Source organism: Cervus canadensis, chromosome 13, assembly GCF_019320065.1.
Source record: "Cervus canadensis isolate Bull #8, Minnesota chromosome 13, ASM1932006v1, whole genome shotgun sequence".
NCBI lineage: Eukaryota > Metazoa > Chordata > Mammalia > Artiodactyla > Cervidae > Cervus > Cervus canadensis.
Window position 1 is genome coordinate 59,310,030 of NC_057398.1, and position 20,447 is coordinate 59,330,476.

At 37.5% G+C, this 20,447-nt stretch overlaps 1 protein-coding gene across 1 annotated transcript in view; it reads left to right on the forward strand.

The window, feature by feature from the left end:
• The window catches only part of USH2A (usherin), an 893,901-nt gene that overhangs the window by 517,707 nt on the left and 355,747 nt on the right, over positions 1-20,447 (forward strand). The window contains exon 38 of the mRNA XM_043484771.1: positions 16,731-16,910. Coding sequence (XP_043340706.1) covers positions 16,731-16,910 — 180 coding nt within the window. The remainder of the gene's footprint in view (positions 1-16,730; positions 16,911-20,447) is intronic.

The following is a 20,447-nucleotide window of genomic DNA, read 5'->3' on the forward strand; positions in this document are numbered from 1 at the left end:
TTCATTTCTAATTTTGTTAATTTGGTTCTTCTCTCTTTCTTTCTTAATGAGTCTTGCTAATGGTTTGTCAATTTTGTTTATTTTTTCAAAAAACCAGCTTTTAGCTTTGTTGATTTTTGCTATGGTCTCTTTAGTTTCTTTTGCATTTATTTCTGCCCTGATTTTTAAGATTTCTTTCCTTCTGCTAACCCTGGGGTTCTTCATTTCTTCCTTCTCTAATTGCTTTAGGTGTAGAGTTAGGTTATTTATTTGGCTTTTTTCTTGTTTCTTGATGTAAGCCTGTAATGCTATGAACTTTCCCCTTAGCACTGCTTTTACAGTGTCCCATAGGTTTTGGGTTGTTGTGTTTTCATTTTCATTCATTTCTATACATATTTTGATTTCTTTTTTGATTTCTTCTATGATTTGTTGGTTATTCAGAAGTGTGTTATTTAGCCTCCATGTGTTTGAATTTTTAACAATTTTTTTTCCTGTAATTGAGATCTAATCTTACTGCACTGTGGTCAGAAAAGATGACTGGAATGATTTCAATTTTTTTGAATTTTCCAAGACTAGATTTATGGCCCAGGATGTGATCTATTCTGGAGAATGTTCCGTGTGCACTTGAGAAAAAGGTGAAGTTGATTGTTTTGGGGTGAAATGTCCTATAGATATCAATTAGGTCTAGCTGGTCCATTGTGTCATTTAAAGTTTGTGTTTCCTTGTTAATTTTCTGTGTAGTTGATCTATCCATAGTTGTGAGTGGGGTATTAAAGTCTCCCACTATTATTGTGTTACTATTAATTTCCTCTTTCATACTCGTTAGTGTTTGCCGTTACATATTGTGGTGCTCCTATGTTGGGTGCATATATATTTATAATTGTTATATCTTCTTCTTGGATTGATCCTTTGATCATTATGTAGTGTCCTTCTTTGTCTCTTTTCACAGCTTTTATTTGAAAGTCTATTTTTATCTGAATATGATATTGCGACTCCTGCTTTCTTTTGGTCTCCGTTTGCATGAAAATATTTTTTTCCAGCCCTTCACTTTCAGTCTGTATGTGTCTCTTGTTTTGAGGTGGGTCTCTTGTAGACAGCATATATAGGGGTCTTGTTTTTGTATCCATTCAGCCAATCTTTGTCTTTTGGTTGGGGCATTCAACCCATTTACATTTAAGGTAATTATTGATAAGTTGTGGTCCCGTTGCCATTTACTTTGTTGTTTTGGGTTCACGTTTATAGTACAACCTTTCTGCATTTCCTGTCTAGAGAAGATCCTTTAGCATTTGTTGAAGAGCTGGTTTGGTAGTGCTGAATTCTCTCAGCTTTTGCTTATCTGTAAAGCTTTTGAGTTCTCCTTCATATCTGAATGAGATCCTTGCTGGATACAGTAATCTAGGTTGTAGGTTATTCTCTTTCATTACTTTCAGGACGTCCTGCCATTCCCTTCTGGCCTGGAGGGTTTCTATTGATAGATCAGCTGTTATCCTTATGGGAATCCCTTTGTGTGTTATTTGTTGTTTCTCCCTTGCTGCTTTTAATATTTGTTCTTTGTGTTTGATCTTTGTTAATTTGATTAATATGTGTCTTGGGGTGTTTCGCCTTGGGTTTATCCTGTTTGGGACTCTCTGGGTTTCTTGGACTTGGGTGGCTATTTCCTTCCCCATTTTAGGGAAGTTTTCAGCTATTATCTCCTCAAGTATTTTCTCATGGCCTTTCTTTTTGTCTTCTTCTTCTGGAACTCCTATGATTTGAATGTTGGGGTGTTTCACATTGTCCCAGAGGTCCCTGAGGTTGTCCTCATTTCTTTTGATCCTTTTTCTTTTTTCCTCTCTGCTTCATTTATTTCCACCATTTTATCTTCTATCTCACTTATCCTATCTTCTGCCTCCGTTATTCTACTCTTGGTTCCCTCCAAAGTGTTTTTGATCTCATTCATTGCATTATTCATTTTTAATTGACTCTTTTTTATTTCTTCTAGGTCTTTATTAAACAATTCTTGTATCTTTTCAATCTTTGTTTCCAAGCTATTTATCTGTAACTCCATTTTGTTTTCAAGATTTTGGATCATTTTTATTATCATTATTCTAAATTCTTTTTCAGGTAGATTCCCTATCTCCTCCTCTTTTGTTTGACTTGGTGGGCATTTTTCATGTTCCTTTACCTGTTGGGTATTTCTTTGCCTTTTCATCTTGTTTAGATTGCTGTGTCTGGAGTGGACTTTCTGTATTCTGGAGGTCTGTGGTTCCTTTTTATTGTGGAGGATTTACCCAGTGGGTGGGGTTGGACGTTTGGCTTGTCAAGGTTTCCTGGTTAGGGAAGCTTGCGTCAGTGTACTGGTGCGTGGAACTTGATTTCTTCTCTTTGGAGAGCAATGGAGTGCCCAGTAATGAGTTTTGAGTTGGGTCTATGTGTTAGGTGTGACCTTGGGTAGCCTGTATGTTGACATTCAGGGCTATGTTCCTGTGTTGCTGGAGAATTTGCGTGGTATGTCTTGCTCTAAAACTTATTGGCTCTTGGGTGGTGGTTGGTTTCAGTGTAGGTATGGAGGCTTTTGGACGGTCACTTATCACTTAAAGTTCCATGTAGTCAGGAGTTTTCTGGTGTTCTCAGGTTTTGGGCTTAAGTTTCCTGCCTCTGGATTTCAGTTTTATCCTTCCTGTAGTCTCAGGACTTCTCCAACTATACAGCTCTGATAATTAAACTTCTAGGTTAATGGCGAAAAGATTCTCCCCCGTTAGGGACACCCAGAGAGGTTCACAGAGTTACATGAACAGGAGAAAAGGGAGGAGGGAGATAGAGATGAGTAGGAGGAGAAAAAGGGGGACTCAAGAGGAGAGAGACAGATCTACGCAGCTGTCTGTTCCCAGAGTGTTCTCGTATCTCAGACACCTACAAGGATTCACAGAATTGGATGGGGAAGAGAAGGGGAAAAGAGGAAATAGAGGTGTTCTGAGGTAGAAAACAGAGAGTCAAGTTTGGGAGGGAATAATCTTCGGTTTTAAGATAGGGCTTCTCTTTTTTTTTTGTAAGGTTATAGTGTAGTGAAGATGAAAATGAAGAGTAGTAGAGGAGTACTAGAGGACTTTAAAAGAAATAAGAGAAAAAGAAAAATAGAAAATAGAAGAGAAAAAGGAAAGAAAAAAAAAAGAAGAAAAAGGAGAAGAAAAAAAAAGAAAAAGAAAAAAAAGAAAAAAAAAATTTTTTTTTTCCCCTAATTAAAAAAATCGTAAAAATCTATGAAAATGAAAGTTAAGGAGTAATGGGGGAGTAATAGGGAATTTTAAAGGAAAATAAAAGAGAAAAAATAAAAAAGAAAAATATAAAAAGAAAAAAAATTTTTTTTTTTCCTTACTTAGAAAAAACAGAAAAATAAAAAAAAAGTAAAAATATGTCTAGGAATTTCTCTGGAGCTGTTGCGGTCAGTGTGGGTTCGGCTCAGTTTCAGATAGCTCCTCGTTCCAGCTTGCACTTCTCGATATCTACAGGGCCCTTCCGGTGAAGTCGGTGTTTTCTTCAGGGATTTTAATCTGTTGCACCAGTCCCTTCTGAAGCGGTTCCCTTTGTTTATTTGGCTTCTGTTTGCCGGTCTCTTCAGAGGCTCATTTCCGCCCTGACACAGGCGGCCGGAGGCGGACTCTTATTCAGGTAGCTAGTTCCGTTGCGCTGCTGGGAGGGGCTGACGCTGCGGGGCGGGGCTGGCGCTGTGGGGCGGGGCTGACGCTGCGGGGAGGGGCTGGCCCTGCGGGGGCGGGCTGGCGCTGCCGGAAGGGGCTGACGCTGCTTTCTCCGTCTGCGCTGCTCAGGCTCCCGGCTGTTCTATATGGAGCGCGCCCCGCGCTGCGCGAGGTTCCAGCCCTCGGGTGTTACACAAAAGCGCAGAAGGAAAAGCTGCGCCTGCTCTCTGTGCCTTCCCCGTCAGAGCGGTCCAGGCAGCCAGGGGCTTGGTGGGCGCGCTATCCCCAGGTGTGGCGCACCCACTCCCTTCCGCGGACCCAGTCTCAGTTTACGCTGGCGCCAGGCGGGTGCGCGCGCCTTCCGCCCTCCGCGTCCCCAGCCCCAGTCCCCGCCCCGCGCCGGTCGGGTGCCTGCGCCCTGTGTCTCGCCGCGACCTTCCCCTCCCCCCTGCCTCCTGCCTCCGGCGGGGCTGGGCCGGTCCGCAGCCTGCGAGCTCTTCTCGGGACTTTCCCCGTCCCTTTGTTCTGCGAACGGCCGGCAGTGTGTTCCGGCCGGTCAATTTTCTCTCTCTCCTTTGGTCTCCCTCAGTTCAAGTTGGCACCTCACAGAAGCTCCCCCCGATTGTCCTCAGGGCACTCAGGCCCGGACCCTAGCCCAAGCAAGGCCGCCTAAGACTCCCTTCCCGGGACGGGTCTCCGTCCTTAGCTCTTTTGTCTCACTTTTTATCTTTTATATTTTGTCCTACCTCCTTTCGAAGACAATGGTCTGCTTTTCTGGGCGCCCGATGACCTCAGCTAGCGATCAGAAGTTGTTTTGTGAAGTTTGCTCTGCATTCGGTTATTCTTTTGATGAATTTGTAGGAGAGAAAGTGGTCTCCCGGTCCTACTCCTCCGCCATCTTGGCTCCTCCCCCCCAGTGTGTATATTTTATAGTACTCTTCAATTCAGATAATTTTTATCAGAAATATTCGATCTGTATTTCAACTTCATAATATTTTCTGTTAAAAAGGTATTCAATAATTTAAATTTTTTCCAGAAGCAAAATTAATGATTAGTTTTTAATTTAAATTAGTTAAAATTAAATAAAATTAGAAATTCAGTTCTACAACCACATTTCAAGTGCTCAGGGGCCCCATGTGGATAGTGGTTATTCAATTGGACAACCTAGTTTTAGAACATGTGTATAAGATGTCAGCAACATGGAAAAGTTAAAAATTAAGTTGAAGCCAAACTATTGGAAATGTTTTGACTACTGGATTTCAAAGAACATGAGCTGATTTTTTTGCTTTTTGTTTTTTTCTCATTAAATCAACTGGTTAGCTAGTTGGCTCAGTTGATAGAATCAGTTGCTTTGGTTATATACAAATCATCTTACTTTTTCCCAGGTCCTTAAATTTTCCTTAAGGTGAATGTGTGTGTGTGTGTGTGTGTGTGTGTGTGTATGCGTGCTCATTCGTGTCTGACCCTTTGTGATGCCACAGACTGTAGCCTGCCAGGCTCTTTAGTCCATGGAAGTTGCCAGGCAAGAATACTGGAGAGGGTTGCTGTTCTCCCTCCAGTGGATTTTCTCAACCCAGGAATTGAACCAGGGTCTCCTGCTTTGCAAGCGGATTCTTTACCAGCTGAGCTACCAGGGAAGCCCTAAATCCCAAAGAAAGGCAATGCCAAAGAATGTTTAAACTACCATACAATTGTGCTCATTTCACAAGCTAGCAAGGTAATGCTCAAAATTCCTCAAGCTAGGCTTCAGCAGTATGTGAATAGAGAACTTCCAGATATACAAGCTAGGTTTAGAACAGGCCCAGGAACCAGAGATCAAATTGCCAACATCTGCTGGATCATAGAAAAAGCAAGGGAATTCCAGAGAAACATCTACTTCTGATTCATTGACTCTGCTAAAGACTTTGACTCTGTGGATCACAACAATTTGAGAAAAATTCTTCAAGAGATAGGAGTACCAGACCACCTGACCTGCCTCCTGAGAAACCTGTATGCAGGTCAAGAAGCAATGGTTAGAACTGGACATGGAACAACAGATTGGTTCCAAGTTGGAAAAGAAGTATGCCAAGACTTTATGTTGTCACCCTGCTTATTTAACTTCTATGCAGAATACATTATGCAAAATGCTGGACTGGATGACTCACAGGCTGGAATCAGGATTGTCAGGAGAATTATCAACAACCCCATGCATGCAGATGATACCACTCTAATGGCAGAAAGTGAAGAGCAATTAAAGAGCCTCTTGATGAAGATGAAAAGAGACAGTGAAAAAGCTGGCTTAAAACACAACATTCAGAAAACTAACATCATGGCGTTCAGTCTCATCATTTCACGGCCAATAGATGGGGGGAAAATGGAAACAGTGACAGATTTTATTCTCTTGGGCTTCAAAATCACTGCAGATGGTGACTTCACCCATAAAATTAAAAGACATTTGTTCCTTGGAAGGAAACCTATGACAAATCTAGACAGAATATTACAAAGCAGAGATTACTTTGCTGACAAAGGTCCCTTTAGTCAAAGCTGTGGTTTTTCCAGTAGTCATGTATGGATATGAAAGTTGGACCAGAGAGAAGGCTGAGTGCTGAAGAATTGATGTTTTCAAATTGTGGTGCTGGAGAAAACTCTTGAGAGTCTCTTGGACAGCAAGGAGATCAAACCAGTCAATCCTAAAGGAAATCAATCATAAATATTCATTGGAAGGACTGATGTTGAAGCTGAGGCTCTAGTACTTTGGCCTGATGCAATGAGCTGACTCATTTGAAAAGACCCTGATGCTGGAAAAGATTGAAGGCAAGAGGTAAAGAGGGCAGTAGAAGATGAGATGGCTAGTTAATACCACTGACTCCTTGGACATGAATTTGAACAAACTCCAGAAGATAGTGAAGGACAGAGACGCCTGGTGTGCTGTGGTCCATCGGGTCACAAGGAGTCGGACACGACTTAGTGATTGAACAGCAACCTATGCCACCAAGTTCACTCTTGTTTCTCAGCTGTCTTATAAATCATGTAAATAAGTGCAATAAGCATTTATCGAATGATTCCATAATGCTTTAGATCTACAAGTCCATCATGTGTGATAGCACATTGAACTTGGCCCAGGAAAGCTAGAAGTATGTTGTATGTCAGGTGATGCCTTCCATCAAGTTTAGAGCAGCTTTTTTCCCCAGGATTACAACGTAGTGTAATGGCACTTGGCAATATTGGCATTTCTGATATGACTTCTTTTGGCTAGCTCAGCATTCTTAAAAAATAAATAGTTTTTTCACTCTGTGATTGAAAGGGTTAAATAGTACCAATTCATTACCACTCACAAAAGGATTTATTTTGTTCTCATAAATCAGTTTTATTCCACATTTTTATTATTCCCTTGGGTGAGCTACTCGAATTGAAATCAATACAAGTGCAAGTGACACAATCAATCTAGATATTTGATTATGGATTGGAGATCACCAGGTCTCCTTTTTAGCCAGTTTCTTTCTGATCATCTCCCTAAAGAACTAAATATTCTTATTGGCATCTGTGAGTTATGAACATGTTTTAAGAGCAGATAATAATCTTCATTTGTATACTGACAATGAAAGCCCGAACAATGAGCAAAGATTAAAAAATAAAGACTTATAGTAGGTACCTATAACATTGTTAATAAGTTGTTCACATTTCTCAATCTTTTCCTTAAGATGAAATGTTTTAAAAACAACTTTATTCTTTCTTTAAAAAAAATACAATTGGTGACTATAAAATGCATTCTTAGCATTAAGTAAGTGATTAACTATTTGCCATGACAGAGATATTACGTGTTTTAACACTTATTTTATAGCTGAACTACAGTAACTGATCTAGGTAAATAATAAGAAAACAACTAAAGTGAATAAAATGTCTTTGAAAGGACTCAAACTGGTTCTTTTCATTTCTGTAATTATCCAGGCTAGAAAGTCACCATCTGCAGGATCTAAAAGGGAAAATCAGACCAACTTGAAATCAGGGAGAAAAATCGATTAAGTTGTTGATCAAGAGGGCAAAATGTATATATCAAACTCTCTTTGCTTTACAAACAAATGTATTTCTTATGACCCTTTTCATGTTGAAAGCTTATTTTGAGACTAAAGGTATCACGTTATAGTTCTCTTGCTTCTGACTGTAGCCACATTTGCTTGGTTTTTAAACCAAATTTTTACATAGGCACTGTTAAGCCATTTTGTAATTTATTTTCTTATGTTTAGAATGAGGCAATAAAATTATTTCTTTAAAATAAATTGCAAGGCAGTATTAACACTGCATTTGCTTCTTACAGCAAAATATTTTAGCCTTTTTTAGCCATTTACTTTTTTTCATTAAGATTTGTAGGAAGGGCTGTTTCATGTCTGGCAAATTACCTCTGGAAGGCATATAACACTAAAAGGTTAAAAAAGTCTTTCAGAAGCAGTTTAAATAGTAAACCCATCTTTGTTTCATTCAAGGATTCATTGATTACTCTTTGCTTACCCCCTTTTAAAATTTTTTATTTTTATAAAATTCTTAAGGGTTACTTTCCACTTGCAGTTATTATGAATTATTAACTATATTCTCTGTATTGTATTCCCACATCCTTGAATGCATCCCACCCCTATGTATCCCCACATCCTTGAGTCTGTCTTATACCCAGTAGTCGGTACCTTCTACTGCCTCACCCTTATGTTGCCCCACCCTCTCCCCACTGATGACTACTCGTTTTTTCTCCACATCCGTGAGTCTATTTCTTTTTGGTATACTCACCAGGTTGTTGTATTTTGTACATTCCACATATAAGTGATATCATACAGAGTTTATCTTTCTCTCTCTGGCTTATTTCACTTAGTATGATGCCCTCCAAATCCATCCATATTCTTCAGTTAGTTCTTTTTAAGCCTTTAGAACAGCAGCTACCGCTAGTGACTTAAAAAATGGTATTTAAAATAGTTAGAAGATTAATTGTGTAACATTAGTTTACTCTTGCCCATAAATTAAAAAAAAAATCAAAACAGCACCAGACAAAAATATCCTCACTTTCTATAGAGCTGTATTGCTCTTGTATGAGCACAGACTTGGGGCAAATTATTCTGAAGCATCTTTTGGTGAATTGATGATATATTCTGTGTATTTATTCCCTGAACTACAATTGTTATAATAGCAGAATGACCACTTTAAAGAGGAATCAAAGAAGTACAGCTTTTACTAGAGGACAACTAATTAAGCATCACATTAGAGTAATTACAATAATGGTAAAAGTATGATGCATTAACAGAGCACTGTCTTTCTCAGAGCCTAAGTGCTTCACAAGCTACTTATTTTTTTTCTCTTTCAAAATGTTCTGTGGAGAAGAAAGCTGTGTAAGAAAAGATCTATAAAAGTTTTGTATGTTGGCATAAACTTAAAGTCAGGAATAGGTCCTTTTACCTATATATTAACTTAAATACTTTCAGATTTATATCAAAGTAAGATCTATTAAAATAATGATGTTTGGAGCATGCATTTGCATCTTGGGTACAATAATTTGAAATATCTTTACAAAGAAGAAATAAAAGTGACTTAACTATTAATATGTGCTATCTAGAGTAACCTAGGATTCTTAGCTCCCATTTAAGGGCATACTGGCCACATGACCCTAATTTGCAATATGCCATTCAGTGTCTTTTACTTGGGGATTGGCAGAATTCTGTGATGGTGAGGTGAGGCTGAACAACACTAAAACTGAGACCCTAATACAGGAAAAAATATAGCATTTTCTTTTTCCAGCCAGAAGTGGGAAAATTGGTCAATATCTTTTCTACCATAAGGTGTAATTGGATTCAGAAAAAGGCTAACTTAAACAGGACCAGGTCTGACATGTAAAATCCTCACAAGGTAACAAGAATCAGTTTGGTTTGTTCGCTGTCATTCCTCATTATGATCTTTGTCATGAGAATGGATTCATGTTGTGCCATTTTCTGTTCTTGTTACAATCTTTGTCACATGAATAAGATATCAGGATGTTAATGCCTGGCATACAGTCTTCTGTGTGTGATGATACTTACAAGACTACACTGACCTTTGCAATATGATGTATTCTGATTGGCTGTTCATTTCACCTCTTTTCCACAAGTTAATAAGGCTGTAAAAAGGAGAGAACTGCAATAGCCAGCCAGTCAAATTACAGAATATTGAAAAGGTCAGGGCAGTACAGCACAGAGGAAAAAAATTATGGAATATATGGTGCATTAAAATTCTTGTGACAATGATGATAACAAGAATGGGAAAGGATACCCATTTATGTTATTTCAATCTAGAGAGCCCCGTGAGATGATATTCTCGGAATAGGCATCAGTTACTCATCTGTGACTCATACATGCGAGAATATCTGTTTACACTGGTTTATGCTTAAAAACTAATTGTACAGAAAAATATCCTATGATTCGGCAAATAAGAACATGAAAAGTAAGATTTTAGCCTTAGAAATGGGCATCCAGGTTGTTAACACTTTAGTTGGTCTTCATATTCGAAGCTGAAGGAAAAGTTCCTTTCATGTGAAACCTGTGGCACATGTGAGATTTATTTTGATTGCTTCTTCATTTAACACTTTTTCCTTCAAAGTAAAGTAGAAAAGTAGGACTGAAAGAATTAACCCTTTGGGAAATCCTTGAGAATGTAAAATAGTCTGAAATAACATCTAGGGTTTTATTTTAGAATGTTGTGTGATCTATACCAAATATATTTTTTTCCTTGTGATTGCATTATACGGGCCAGTGTGCAAAGAACCCTTCCTTTTCTCTGCATCCTCAGTGGAGAAAGAAAAAGAGAGATCCTTAATTCAGAAATTCTTAAGTTATTGTTCTCAGGTGTGTGATATACATACTTTTACATACGTCATGGTTTCATTTATTATAAAATCAAGCAAACAGGCAATATTTTGTAATGATTAAAACCAGAAATATATAGGTACATTGTGTCCAACTCTTCACAACCCCATGGATTATAGTCCTCCAGGCTCATCTGTCCACGGATTCTCCAGTCAAGGATATTGAAGTGGGTTGCCATGCCCTCCTCTAGGGGATCTTGCTGACCCAGGGATCGAACCCTTATCTCTTCTGTCTCCTGCACTGGCCGCTGGGTTCTTTACCACTAGATCCACCTGGGAAGCCCAAATAGGTGCATGTATGTCCATAATTATATATTCCTGATGGAATAACCTGTTATCATTTTTAAATGTCTCTCTTTATTGCTCATAATGTTTTTTGTCTAACAGTCTGTTTTATCTGATATTAGTATAGCCAGTTCTCTTATGGTTATCATTTGCATGATATAGCTTTTCTTTTTCCTTTAAAAAATATTTTTTTTCTCTTGGCTTGATCTTCTTCTTTTTTTTAAAATTTAAATTATTTATTTATTCTACTTTACAACATTGTATTGGTTTTGCCATACATTGACTTGAATCTGCCATGAGTGTACATGTGTCCCCTATCCTGAACCCCCCTCCCACCTCCCTCCCCATCCCATCCCTCTGGGTCATCCCAGTGCACCAGCCCTAAGCATCCTGTATCATGCATCAAACCTAGACTGGTGATTTGTTTCACATATGATAATTTACATGTTTCAATGCCATTCTCCCACATCATCCCACCCTCGCCCTCTCCCACAGAGTCCAAAAGACTGTTCAATACATCTGTGTCTCTCTTGCTGTCTCACATACAGGGTTATCGTTACCATCTTTCTAAATTCCATATACATGCATTAGTATACTGTATTGGTGTTTTTCTTTCTGGCTTACTTCACTCTGTATAATAGGCTCCAGTTTTATCCACCTCATTAGAACTGATTCAAATGTATTCTTTTTAATGGCTGAGTAATATTCCATGGTGTATATGTACCACAGCTTCCTTATCCATTCGTCTGCTGATGGGCATCTAGGTTGCTTCCATGTCCTGGCTATTATAAACAGTGCTGCGATGAATATTGGGGTACATGTGTCTCTTTCAATTCTGGTTTCCTCAGTGTGTATGCCCAGCAGCAGGATTGCTGGGTCATATGGCAGTTCTATTTCCAGTTTTTTAAGGAATCTCCACACTGTTTTCCATAGTGGCTATACTAGTTTGCATTCCCACCAACATTGTAAGAGGGTTCCCTTTTCTCCACACCCTCTCCAGCATTTATTGCTTGTAGACTTTTGGATAGCAGTCATTCTGACTGGTATGAGATGGTACCTCATTGACGTTTTGATTTGCATTTCTCTGATAATGAGTGATGTTGAGCATCTTTTCATGTGTCTGTTAGCCATCTGTATGTCTTTGGAGAAATGTCTGTTTAGTTCTTTGGCCCACTTTTCGATTGGGTCTTTTATTTTTCTGGAATTGAGCTGCAGGAGTTGCTTGTATATTTTTGAGATTAATTCTGTCTGTTGCTTCATTTGCTATTATTTTTTCCCATTCTGAAGGCTGTCTTTTCACTTTTATTCATTTTAAAAATTGTTTTTATTCATATTTCAAACTTTCATATAACTGTACTAGATTTTGTAGTCTGTAAAGACAGTCTTGTTTGCAAGTTAACTTTACACTTTCTAAAGATGCATTGTTTCACTAATCAACATTTTGCAGCCCAAAGGTAGAATCTAAATGCATGATTTATAAGAATGCCAAATTCGGCCTGATAATTTTTTCAAGCAAAGGAAATGAATTTTGATCATTACGTTAAGACCACCTTGAACATGGGTTAAATAATCCTAAAACAAGTAGTTCTGCATGCTGAAGAAGAATCACCATGTGATTCCCCATACGCTCTGGTGTTCTTTAGTAGGTCTGGGTTAGAACTCAGGTGTGTGAAGTACTCCCAGGCGATTTTGACATGGGTGAGCTCTGGAACACAGGTATAGACAGTCTCATGGTGCAAAGAGTTTAGTGCAATCCCCAGTTAAAGCTGCAGTCCATGGGGTAACAGTCAGACATGACTTTGTGACTGAACAACCGATTAAAGCTGAATGGCACAGGCCAGAGCTAAAGAAGGTGGATGAGGGGGACTCCAAGCTCACAGTGCCTGGAGGAGGAGTCATGGGAGTTGTGGTTCCAGAATATAGAATCTTAACCTGGCCAGCACCATCCATTTATACTCACAAATCAGGTCCGCGCTGAGGCCAAGCAGACACGAGTGATCACCTGTGATAGGAAATGCTTATCACTGTAGCATTTTCTAGCTTGATTCTTGAGGCTGAACCAATGGGGCTGCATTTTCCAGCCCACTGAAAACAAAGTTCATGCAGTGAAAAGTGGTGGTAAAGCACAACCCCTTTAAAAGGATCAGAGGACCTACATTTTTAAGATTTTTTCCTTAAAAGCTAGGAACCCAAATTGGCAAAGGTTACTGAAAGAAAGAGAGAGCAGGGAGAATAAGGTGGAGAAGAGCTGAAATCTCTGGGTCCTGTATTGGTTTTGAATCTGGAGATTTTTGAGCTTCATTGAGGGTTGAAATCCTGTCGTTTGCTCCAGGTCTCTGAATTGAGCTTTATGCTAGTGGAAGTGAAAGAACATTCAATTCACTCAGCTGCGTGATTCCTGGAGATGTACAAGTTCTTTTTTGAGCTGAACGAAATGGTTATGTAATTGCATACTTCTCATAATTATTGAGTAATTATATACTTCTTATAATTACTGAGTAATCATTGTTCTATAACTAGGACTTAATGTTACAACTAATTGTATAATTACCATGTATTAATGTTATCCGGGAAACTTAGAATAAAGTGGTACTTAATATATTTCCCCCTGCCATGCCATTTTCAAAGCTGGCAATATTTTTCATTTTACAGCTAGAAATTTGCTTCAAAGACAAACAAACAAAATACAAGGGGGAAAAAAAACCCTCACCAGTATTATCATCATAGACGTTAACTCATTGAGCTTACAATTACACCAGGCTTGAAATGTATAAAACTGTATTCTCTTGACTTATTTTTATAATTTTCATTGTTGTCTTGCAGTTTGACATCTTATACTACTCTCAAGGAAATAGAGCATTTTCCTGGGTTTCCTAGGATAAGCTGACCTTTTTGAAATTTTAGATCTGGGCATGTGACAATAGCAGCAATTGTTTCAGCTATAACTGAATATGTTTTTAAGGAACAGGACATTATGGGAACTTGAGAAGATCTTCAGATGTGAATAATGGAATTTTTCTTAGATCATGATTGGAAGGGATTCATATTAGTCTAAAACAAGTTTCTTGAGTGCAAGAACTGCGTCTTACTCATTCGAGGCAAACTGTTAGCAGCACCTACTCAGGTCTACTCCCTGCATGCGGTTGGAGCTCAATAATCAAGTTGACCAGTTGTAAAACTTCTATGAAAGCTAGTGTAGCATAATTTGGGAATGTATTTTCAGTGCATTAGGAGCTTATCAACAGCTCCTTTGTAAGTTTCATAACTTCTTCACCTATCTAGCTGTGTTGTCCATTCCCATCTTGGGAACTTAAAATCATCCTTAAACTGGGACTATGTCTTTATCTTGTTTTACCAAAAAGGAATAGAAATTATTAGTCCCATGTTTTAGCCCATAAGTACCATTTATTTTCTTTGGAACAAACCACTCCTTTGGATATGCCAATTTCAAGTTCAGGTAATAAATTCTTGCATGAACTAGAGATTTCTTCTGTTCATGGAAAACACTTAACCTACCTGTGGACTTCACAGCAATAAAATTTTCAGCTAAGTTCTCCATCCTAAAGTTATTATAAGTATCTTTTTAAAATTTGGCATATGTTTAAAGTCTTGATCTGCCTTACCCATATTTCATAAGGCTCATAACTAGATATGAGTTCCTTTTTTCATTATTTGATCTTATTAGAGTTTGAAATGCAACCTGATGAAACAATGGTACAGTGGAAGTGAATGAGATTAGCATTGTTTTATTAATTGAAAAACCTTAGATTTTTGAATAATAATACATTATTGGGTGGAGGTGGGGAGAATGTAGTAGGTAGGTACTTGAGAAAGTAAAATGCAGAGTCAGTAATTCTTAATCACTTGATAGTTCTAAATAGTTTTCAGAAATGTACCTGTTGCATGGATATAGCAACAGATGTTGTATCCTTTCTGCTGTAATGCATTAGGAGATTACCAACGGCTACTTTGTAGGTTTCATAACTTCTTCACGTACATAGATGTGTTGTCTGTTTCCATTTTGGGAACTTAAAACCATTCTTAAACTGTGACAATGTCTCTATCTTGTTTTACTAAAAATGAATAGAAATTATTGCAACAGAAGCAGTAACATTTCTAGCTGCTGCTGCTGAACATCTCATTTAAGGGTGTAATAATATGGCAAACAAAGGAGCGTTATTATTCCCAGTTCACAGAAGAAAAATGAGGTTCAGAAATATTAAGTAACTTACAGGTAATTCCCTGGCAGTCCAGATATTAAGATTCAGTGCTTTTGCTATTGTGGACTCGGGTTCAGTCCTTAGTTATGAAACTAAGATCCCACAGCTACCCAGTGTGGTGGTAAAAAAATAAATAAAATTAAGTAAGTTACTTACAAAGAGCACACTACTCAAGAATGAAAAGGACAAGTTCAAATGCAGAAACTCTCTAATCACCAAATTTATGTACTTTCCATTGCACTGTACTGAGAGTGAGTGAAGTCACTCAGTTATGTCTGACTCTTTGCGACCCCAAGGACTGTAGCCCACCAGACTCCTCTGTCCATGGGATTCTCGAGGCAAGAATACTGGAATGGCTGCCATTTCCTTCTCTTGCACTATACTAAACTATGTAAAAATATAATATTTTTGTAAATATTACAACTGTTAACTTTTGTCTGCTGTACAATGCAAGATCACTTTTCATATGTCACCATCTTTACTTTTTAAAACATTTAAACAGTAAAGATTATATCAGTATCCAGAGAGCTTGCAAATATGCTTTCTCCTAGAAGCTGACATCAGTGCTTTTTTATTTGTTTGCTTATATTTGTGGAATGTATATGGGAAAAATTAAAGGTATATACAGTAAAAAAAGTGTTCTGGCAAAGGAGGATGGCTATTTAAAGTAAATATTACTATTTCTAACTATTCTTTTTTCAATCTTTTAAGAGTAAATATAACTAAAGTTTACTAAATTAGGTGATATTTTTAAAAATTTCCTTATGGAAACTTTTCATGAAAGCATCTAACATAGCAAGTGAAATAAATGTTATAATATGCTGTTCAATTGTAGCCTTATTTTTTAAGTCTAATTTCTAACTCTTCTTAACCTTGAATGTAACCCAGTTGCATAGAAGATGGAGATAAAACCCTGTTATCAGACAAAAGTATTTTCCTGTATTCTAATCTGGAGATTTGGGTTCTCTGAAATTTTGGAAGGAGGGTAGTGGTGGGACCCAGTGATGTACTTTCACGGTGATTCTTATATACAGACAGGCAGCCTCTGCATTTTCCCATAGAGGTTAAAAAAAAAAGATATTCTGATCAAAGTGGACACATATTACTTCCCATCCCTAGTTACTTTTCAGAATATTGTCACCAGTTTTGTTTTGAAGAGGTGTTAGATAGAAAGTAGTCAGCTAACCTTACAAGCAAAATGAGCAGAAAATAAACCAATTGGTACTGGTAATAAATGAAACATATAACACATATCTGAGTGTTCTATTTATATCCAGAACCGTTCCATTTAGGGAAACAGAGTGTGATTTTCTCCCAGTCTGTACATTAAAGAAAATTCAAGAACTTTAAAAAAAAAACTCAAACAATTGTAAATAATCCATTAACGGATCAATTTATATATCTGTACAGTATTTATACTTATATCCATGATATTTGTGATTAGGCTTCATACTGTCTTAAAAATATCAGTCGAGTTATTCCAACCTCTGCACTGAATAAATTAGAAATTAATAAACATATTAATTCAGGTAACACTTTGTTCAGAAAATAATAAATTTATGTATGTTGATGCAGCACTTTAAATGCCTCTTGAGGTACTGATACAGATAGCTCTACTTAGCGCACTATTCTTAGAACCCAAGAAAATACTCAAATAATAGAAGGAAATAATCCTTAATTATACACTAATTTAAATACTTTTCTTTTTATAATCAGCAGGTGATAACTACACTCTTCTGAATGGCACACAAATCATGCACAGTGGTGAAGAGACCCACCTTTGGGTGCTCATCAATGGATTGGTTCCTTTTACGAACTATACAGTACACGTGAATGTTTCCAATAGCCAAGGCAGCTTGATGAGTGATCCTGTAATGATTTCAATGCCTCCAGGGGGTAAGTCTGTGAACAACCTTGGTATCTGAATGTATACAGATGCTCTAGAACTGTCTCCATTGAATGCCTGTTTATTGTTAGAATTAATTTTTTCAGAACTTAGAGTTGCAGTTGTGTTTCTGGTGGTTTTTGTTCTTGCTTTGTTTTATTGGGACCCTTATATTAGTATTATTTTATTGAGATCATTTTCATCTAGCACTGTGTGTATGCACACACACATGTGTCTCTATGTATGTGTATGTACACACACATGTGCCTCTTGCATTATGCATAGTGAGAATATAGGGAAATTCTTTTTTGTCTGAGACTTCATTTAGATTCAAAATATATATTTTAAATTTGTACTTTGCTTTTCTCATACAAGTGGTTTTTCATTCCTGTTTTTTGGGGAAACAAGTTTAGATGTATATATAAACTTCTCATTTGACCAAAAGAGAAAAAAAGCAGAGTAAGGGTTATAGAATAGGAAAACTCTATTTGCACCACTGGAAAAGCATCCTTAAATTCCATGTCCTAATGATTAGAGTTCAGTATCATTTTCACAGGTGAAATGTGACCCAGTCTGGCCATTTTTAATTATTTCTCTGATAAAGATTGACTTAACTTATTCAGAACTATTATGATCTAGATTCAACTCTACACTTGTTTTAACTGTCTATAGGAACTAATTACTAAGAATAAAACTCTGCCTTAGATTTTTATGTACAGTTCTTGAACAGAAAGTACACTTCAGAAATGAGCGTAATTCTTGGTTGAGTGTTTAGAAACGTGTATTTTTTAAATACCAAAGGAAAAGGACCCCAGGATACCCAGTGTCTGCTCATAGCCCAGCTTTAGGAACCAGTGTGTCCTGTACTAAAGGATGATGTCCTTATCTCCTTAAGAGTGATCTGCAAGGCTGGATAGATCCCTCTGCAGTCGTAGAGTGTTAAGAGCAGCAAAGGTCTCATCAAGGGAAAGTAAGAGTTAATCTACAGTTTGTATGGAATTCTTCTGCCAAGGAAAAATTCATTACCTTCTATGTCATAAAATTATTCACTATTATGTGCCTTTTATGACATTATAAGAATTAATGAGTAGATATTTACCAAAACACTTGAAACTCTAAATGGCAGAAGCCACATTGTTTAAGAAAAGAATTCTTGAAAGAGACTTTTGGGGCAGATCTACTCAGTTGCATATTTTATGAACAGATAATTTTATGAAGAGAGAATTGAATTTAGGTGGGTGCCTGTTTAAGAATTGAGATCAAAACAAAACAAACCTTGGGTGTTCCTATCTTCATTTTTTACTCTAACCCAATGTGCTAGAAGGGATTAAAAAATTGTGATGACTCTATACCCTAGTATATAATACCTTTTATTCATATTTAGGTATTAAAGAGCAATTAGTGCTTGAAATTTTTCAGTGGTATAGTAATATCTTAACAGAATATGTGAAATATTTGAGGTGCATATTCATTTTCTGGCTTTTACACTGATTTAAGTAGTTTGTAATTTACAGAAATTTACATTGCATTCATAAAAGTGCGTGTGTGCTAAGTCGCTTCATTTGTGCCCAAGTCTTTGAGACCCTTTGGTGTGTGGGCCACTGGGTTTCTCTGTCCATGGGCTTCTCCAGGCAAGAATACTGGAGTGGGTTGCCATGCCCTTCTCCAGGGGATCTTCCCATCCCAGGGATTAAACTCGCATCTCTTTTGTCTCTGTATTGGGAGGTGGGTTCTTTACCACTAGTGCCTCCTGGGAAGCCCAGGGGTAAATTTAATTCATTGTTCACATGTTTAGGAATGTATAACCTAATAACTTATAATATATATGGATTCAGTTAAACATAGCAAGCTGCCATTGTTAACTCAATATATACACTGTGTGAAGTGGGTTAGTAGAAGAGTTGATATTATGCAAACACAAGGAAACTAAATATTGCTTTATGGTGGTACAGTTGGATGAAGTCAACTGCTGAATCTTATCTTCATTTCCACTCAGTGGATGTATATCCATGTCATTATCATAATGCTCTGGAAGCCAGCATACAATCATTCACTTCACGTCCTCAGAAATCCAGAATTGGGGAGGTGGCCCTTCACCAAAAGAGGAAGCAAAGTGTCTTCAAAGACAGACAGTGATTTCCTCAAGTTTATTACAGCCATTAGCACATACTTCTTTTTATCATTAGATTGTTGTTGATTACAATTAGGAAACTTATAGCTTTGAAATTATCTTTTTTATGACCTTGTGGCAGTTTAAAGGTGATACCTCATTGATTAAATAGGTTTTAGTTCATGCTTCCTTTTACTTAATGATCTGAAAACATATTATCCTGATTTACACATAAAAATCATGCTGAAAAGCATGTGGCATTCACTAGAATATGTGTGTTTAAGTAGAATTAAATTAGTACTGAGAGTTATTAAAGAAATCTTCCATGCCTTTGTCCAGTGAACTGTGTTTCATACCGAATTGAATAATAAATGAACCGACATACAGAAACGAACCAACTTATAGGCAGAGAAGCTTCTATATGCTATTTACTTTTCCATTATATTTGGTTATTTTCATTATTGCCATTCCCTTGATTTTAACATTAGTCTCTTTTATGGTGATGTTGAATTCCCACTATCTTTCAGTGCTGAATTATGTAAGATCTGTGGACATGGCACCCTTAGCTGTTTTCTTCCCAGTGTAGTTGAAAAACAAGAATAGAAAGTTTGGGCAAAGCAGAAATACTAATTTTTTTTTTCTTTATCAAATGCGGCTCAGAAAACCTCCTTTACCTCCTTGATCTGGCTAAGTCCTACTCATTTTTAGGGTTTCAACCTGGAAGTCAGTCCATCAAGAAGTCATCTTTTACCAAGCAAGGCTGAGATAGGGCCCTTCTGTATCTTCGAGTTCAGTCACATAACACTGAAATTGCTTGTCTCATCTGTCACAATCGCTGGTTATAAGAGCCTACACAGCAGGGACTGTTTCTTACTCACATTTTTATCTTTAATGCCTAGACCGAACCTAACACATGGTAGGTACATAGTGAATAATTGGTGGGTGAATGAATAAATAAATAAATCAGTCAAGATAGCTTAATTACCAGTTTTAAGTATCATTGCTCAGGCCTGCTCAGACCTCCTCTTCTACCTGCACAATCTTTTATTGTAGCCAGCTGTGGAAACGGTGACCTCCTCCATGTATGCTTGTCCAGTGCAGAGATGCTGTGGCCATGCAGATGTAATTGGGGGCCCAAATTGTAAGGAGAGCGGGAGTATTAGAAGTAAGAAATAGTCTCAGATTGTACTAACTCGTGACTCTTGTTCCTTCCCTATTGTTTACTTAGGTAAACAGAGAGTAACAGACACTGGTTTACATAGGAATTTGGAAGCGGTAAGGGCCATAGCATAAAGAATTTACCCTGGTACATCATCTCTTTGGTATTGGTTATGAAACATCTTTCTATTTTGTCTGATAAGAAATATGATTAATGTGCAGTTTTATATCTGCCGATTATACCTCAACAGATCTGGGGGAAAATGCCCAACAGTATCTA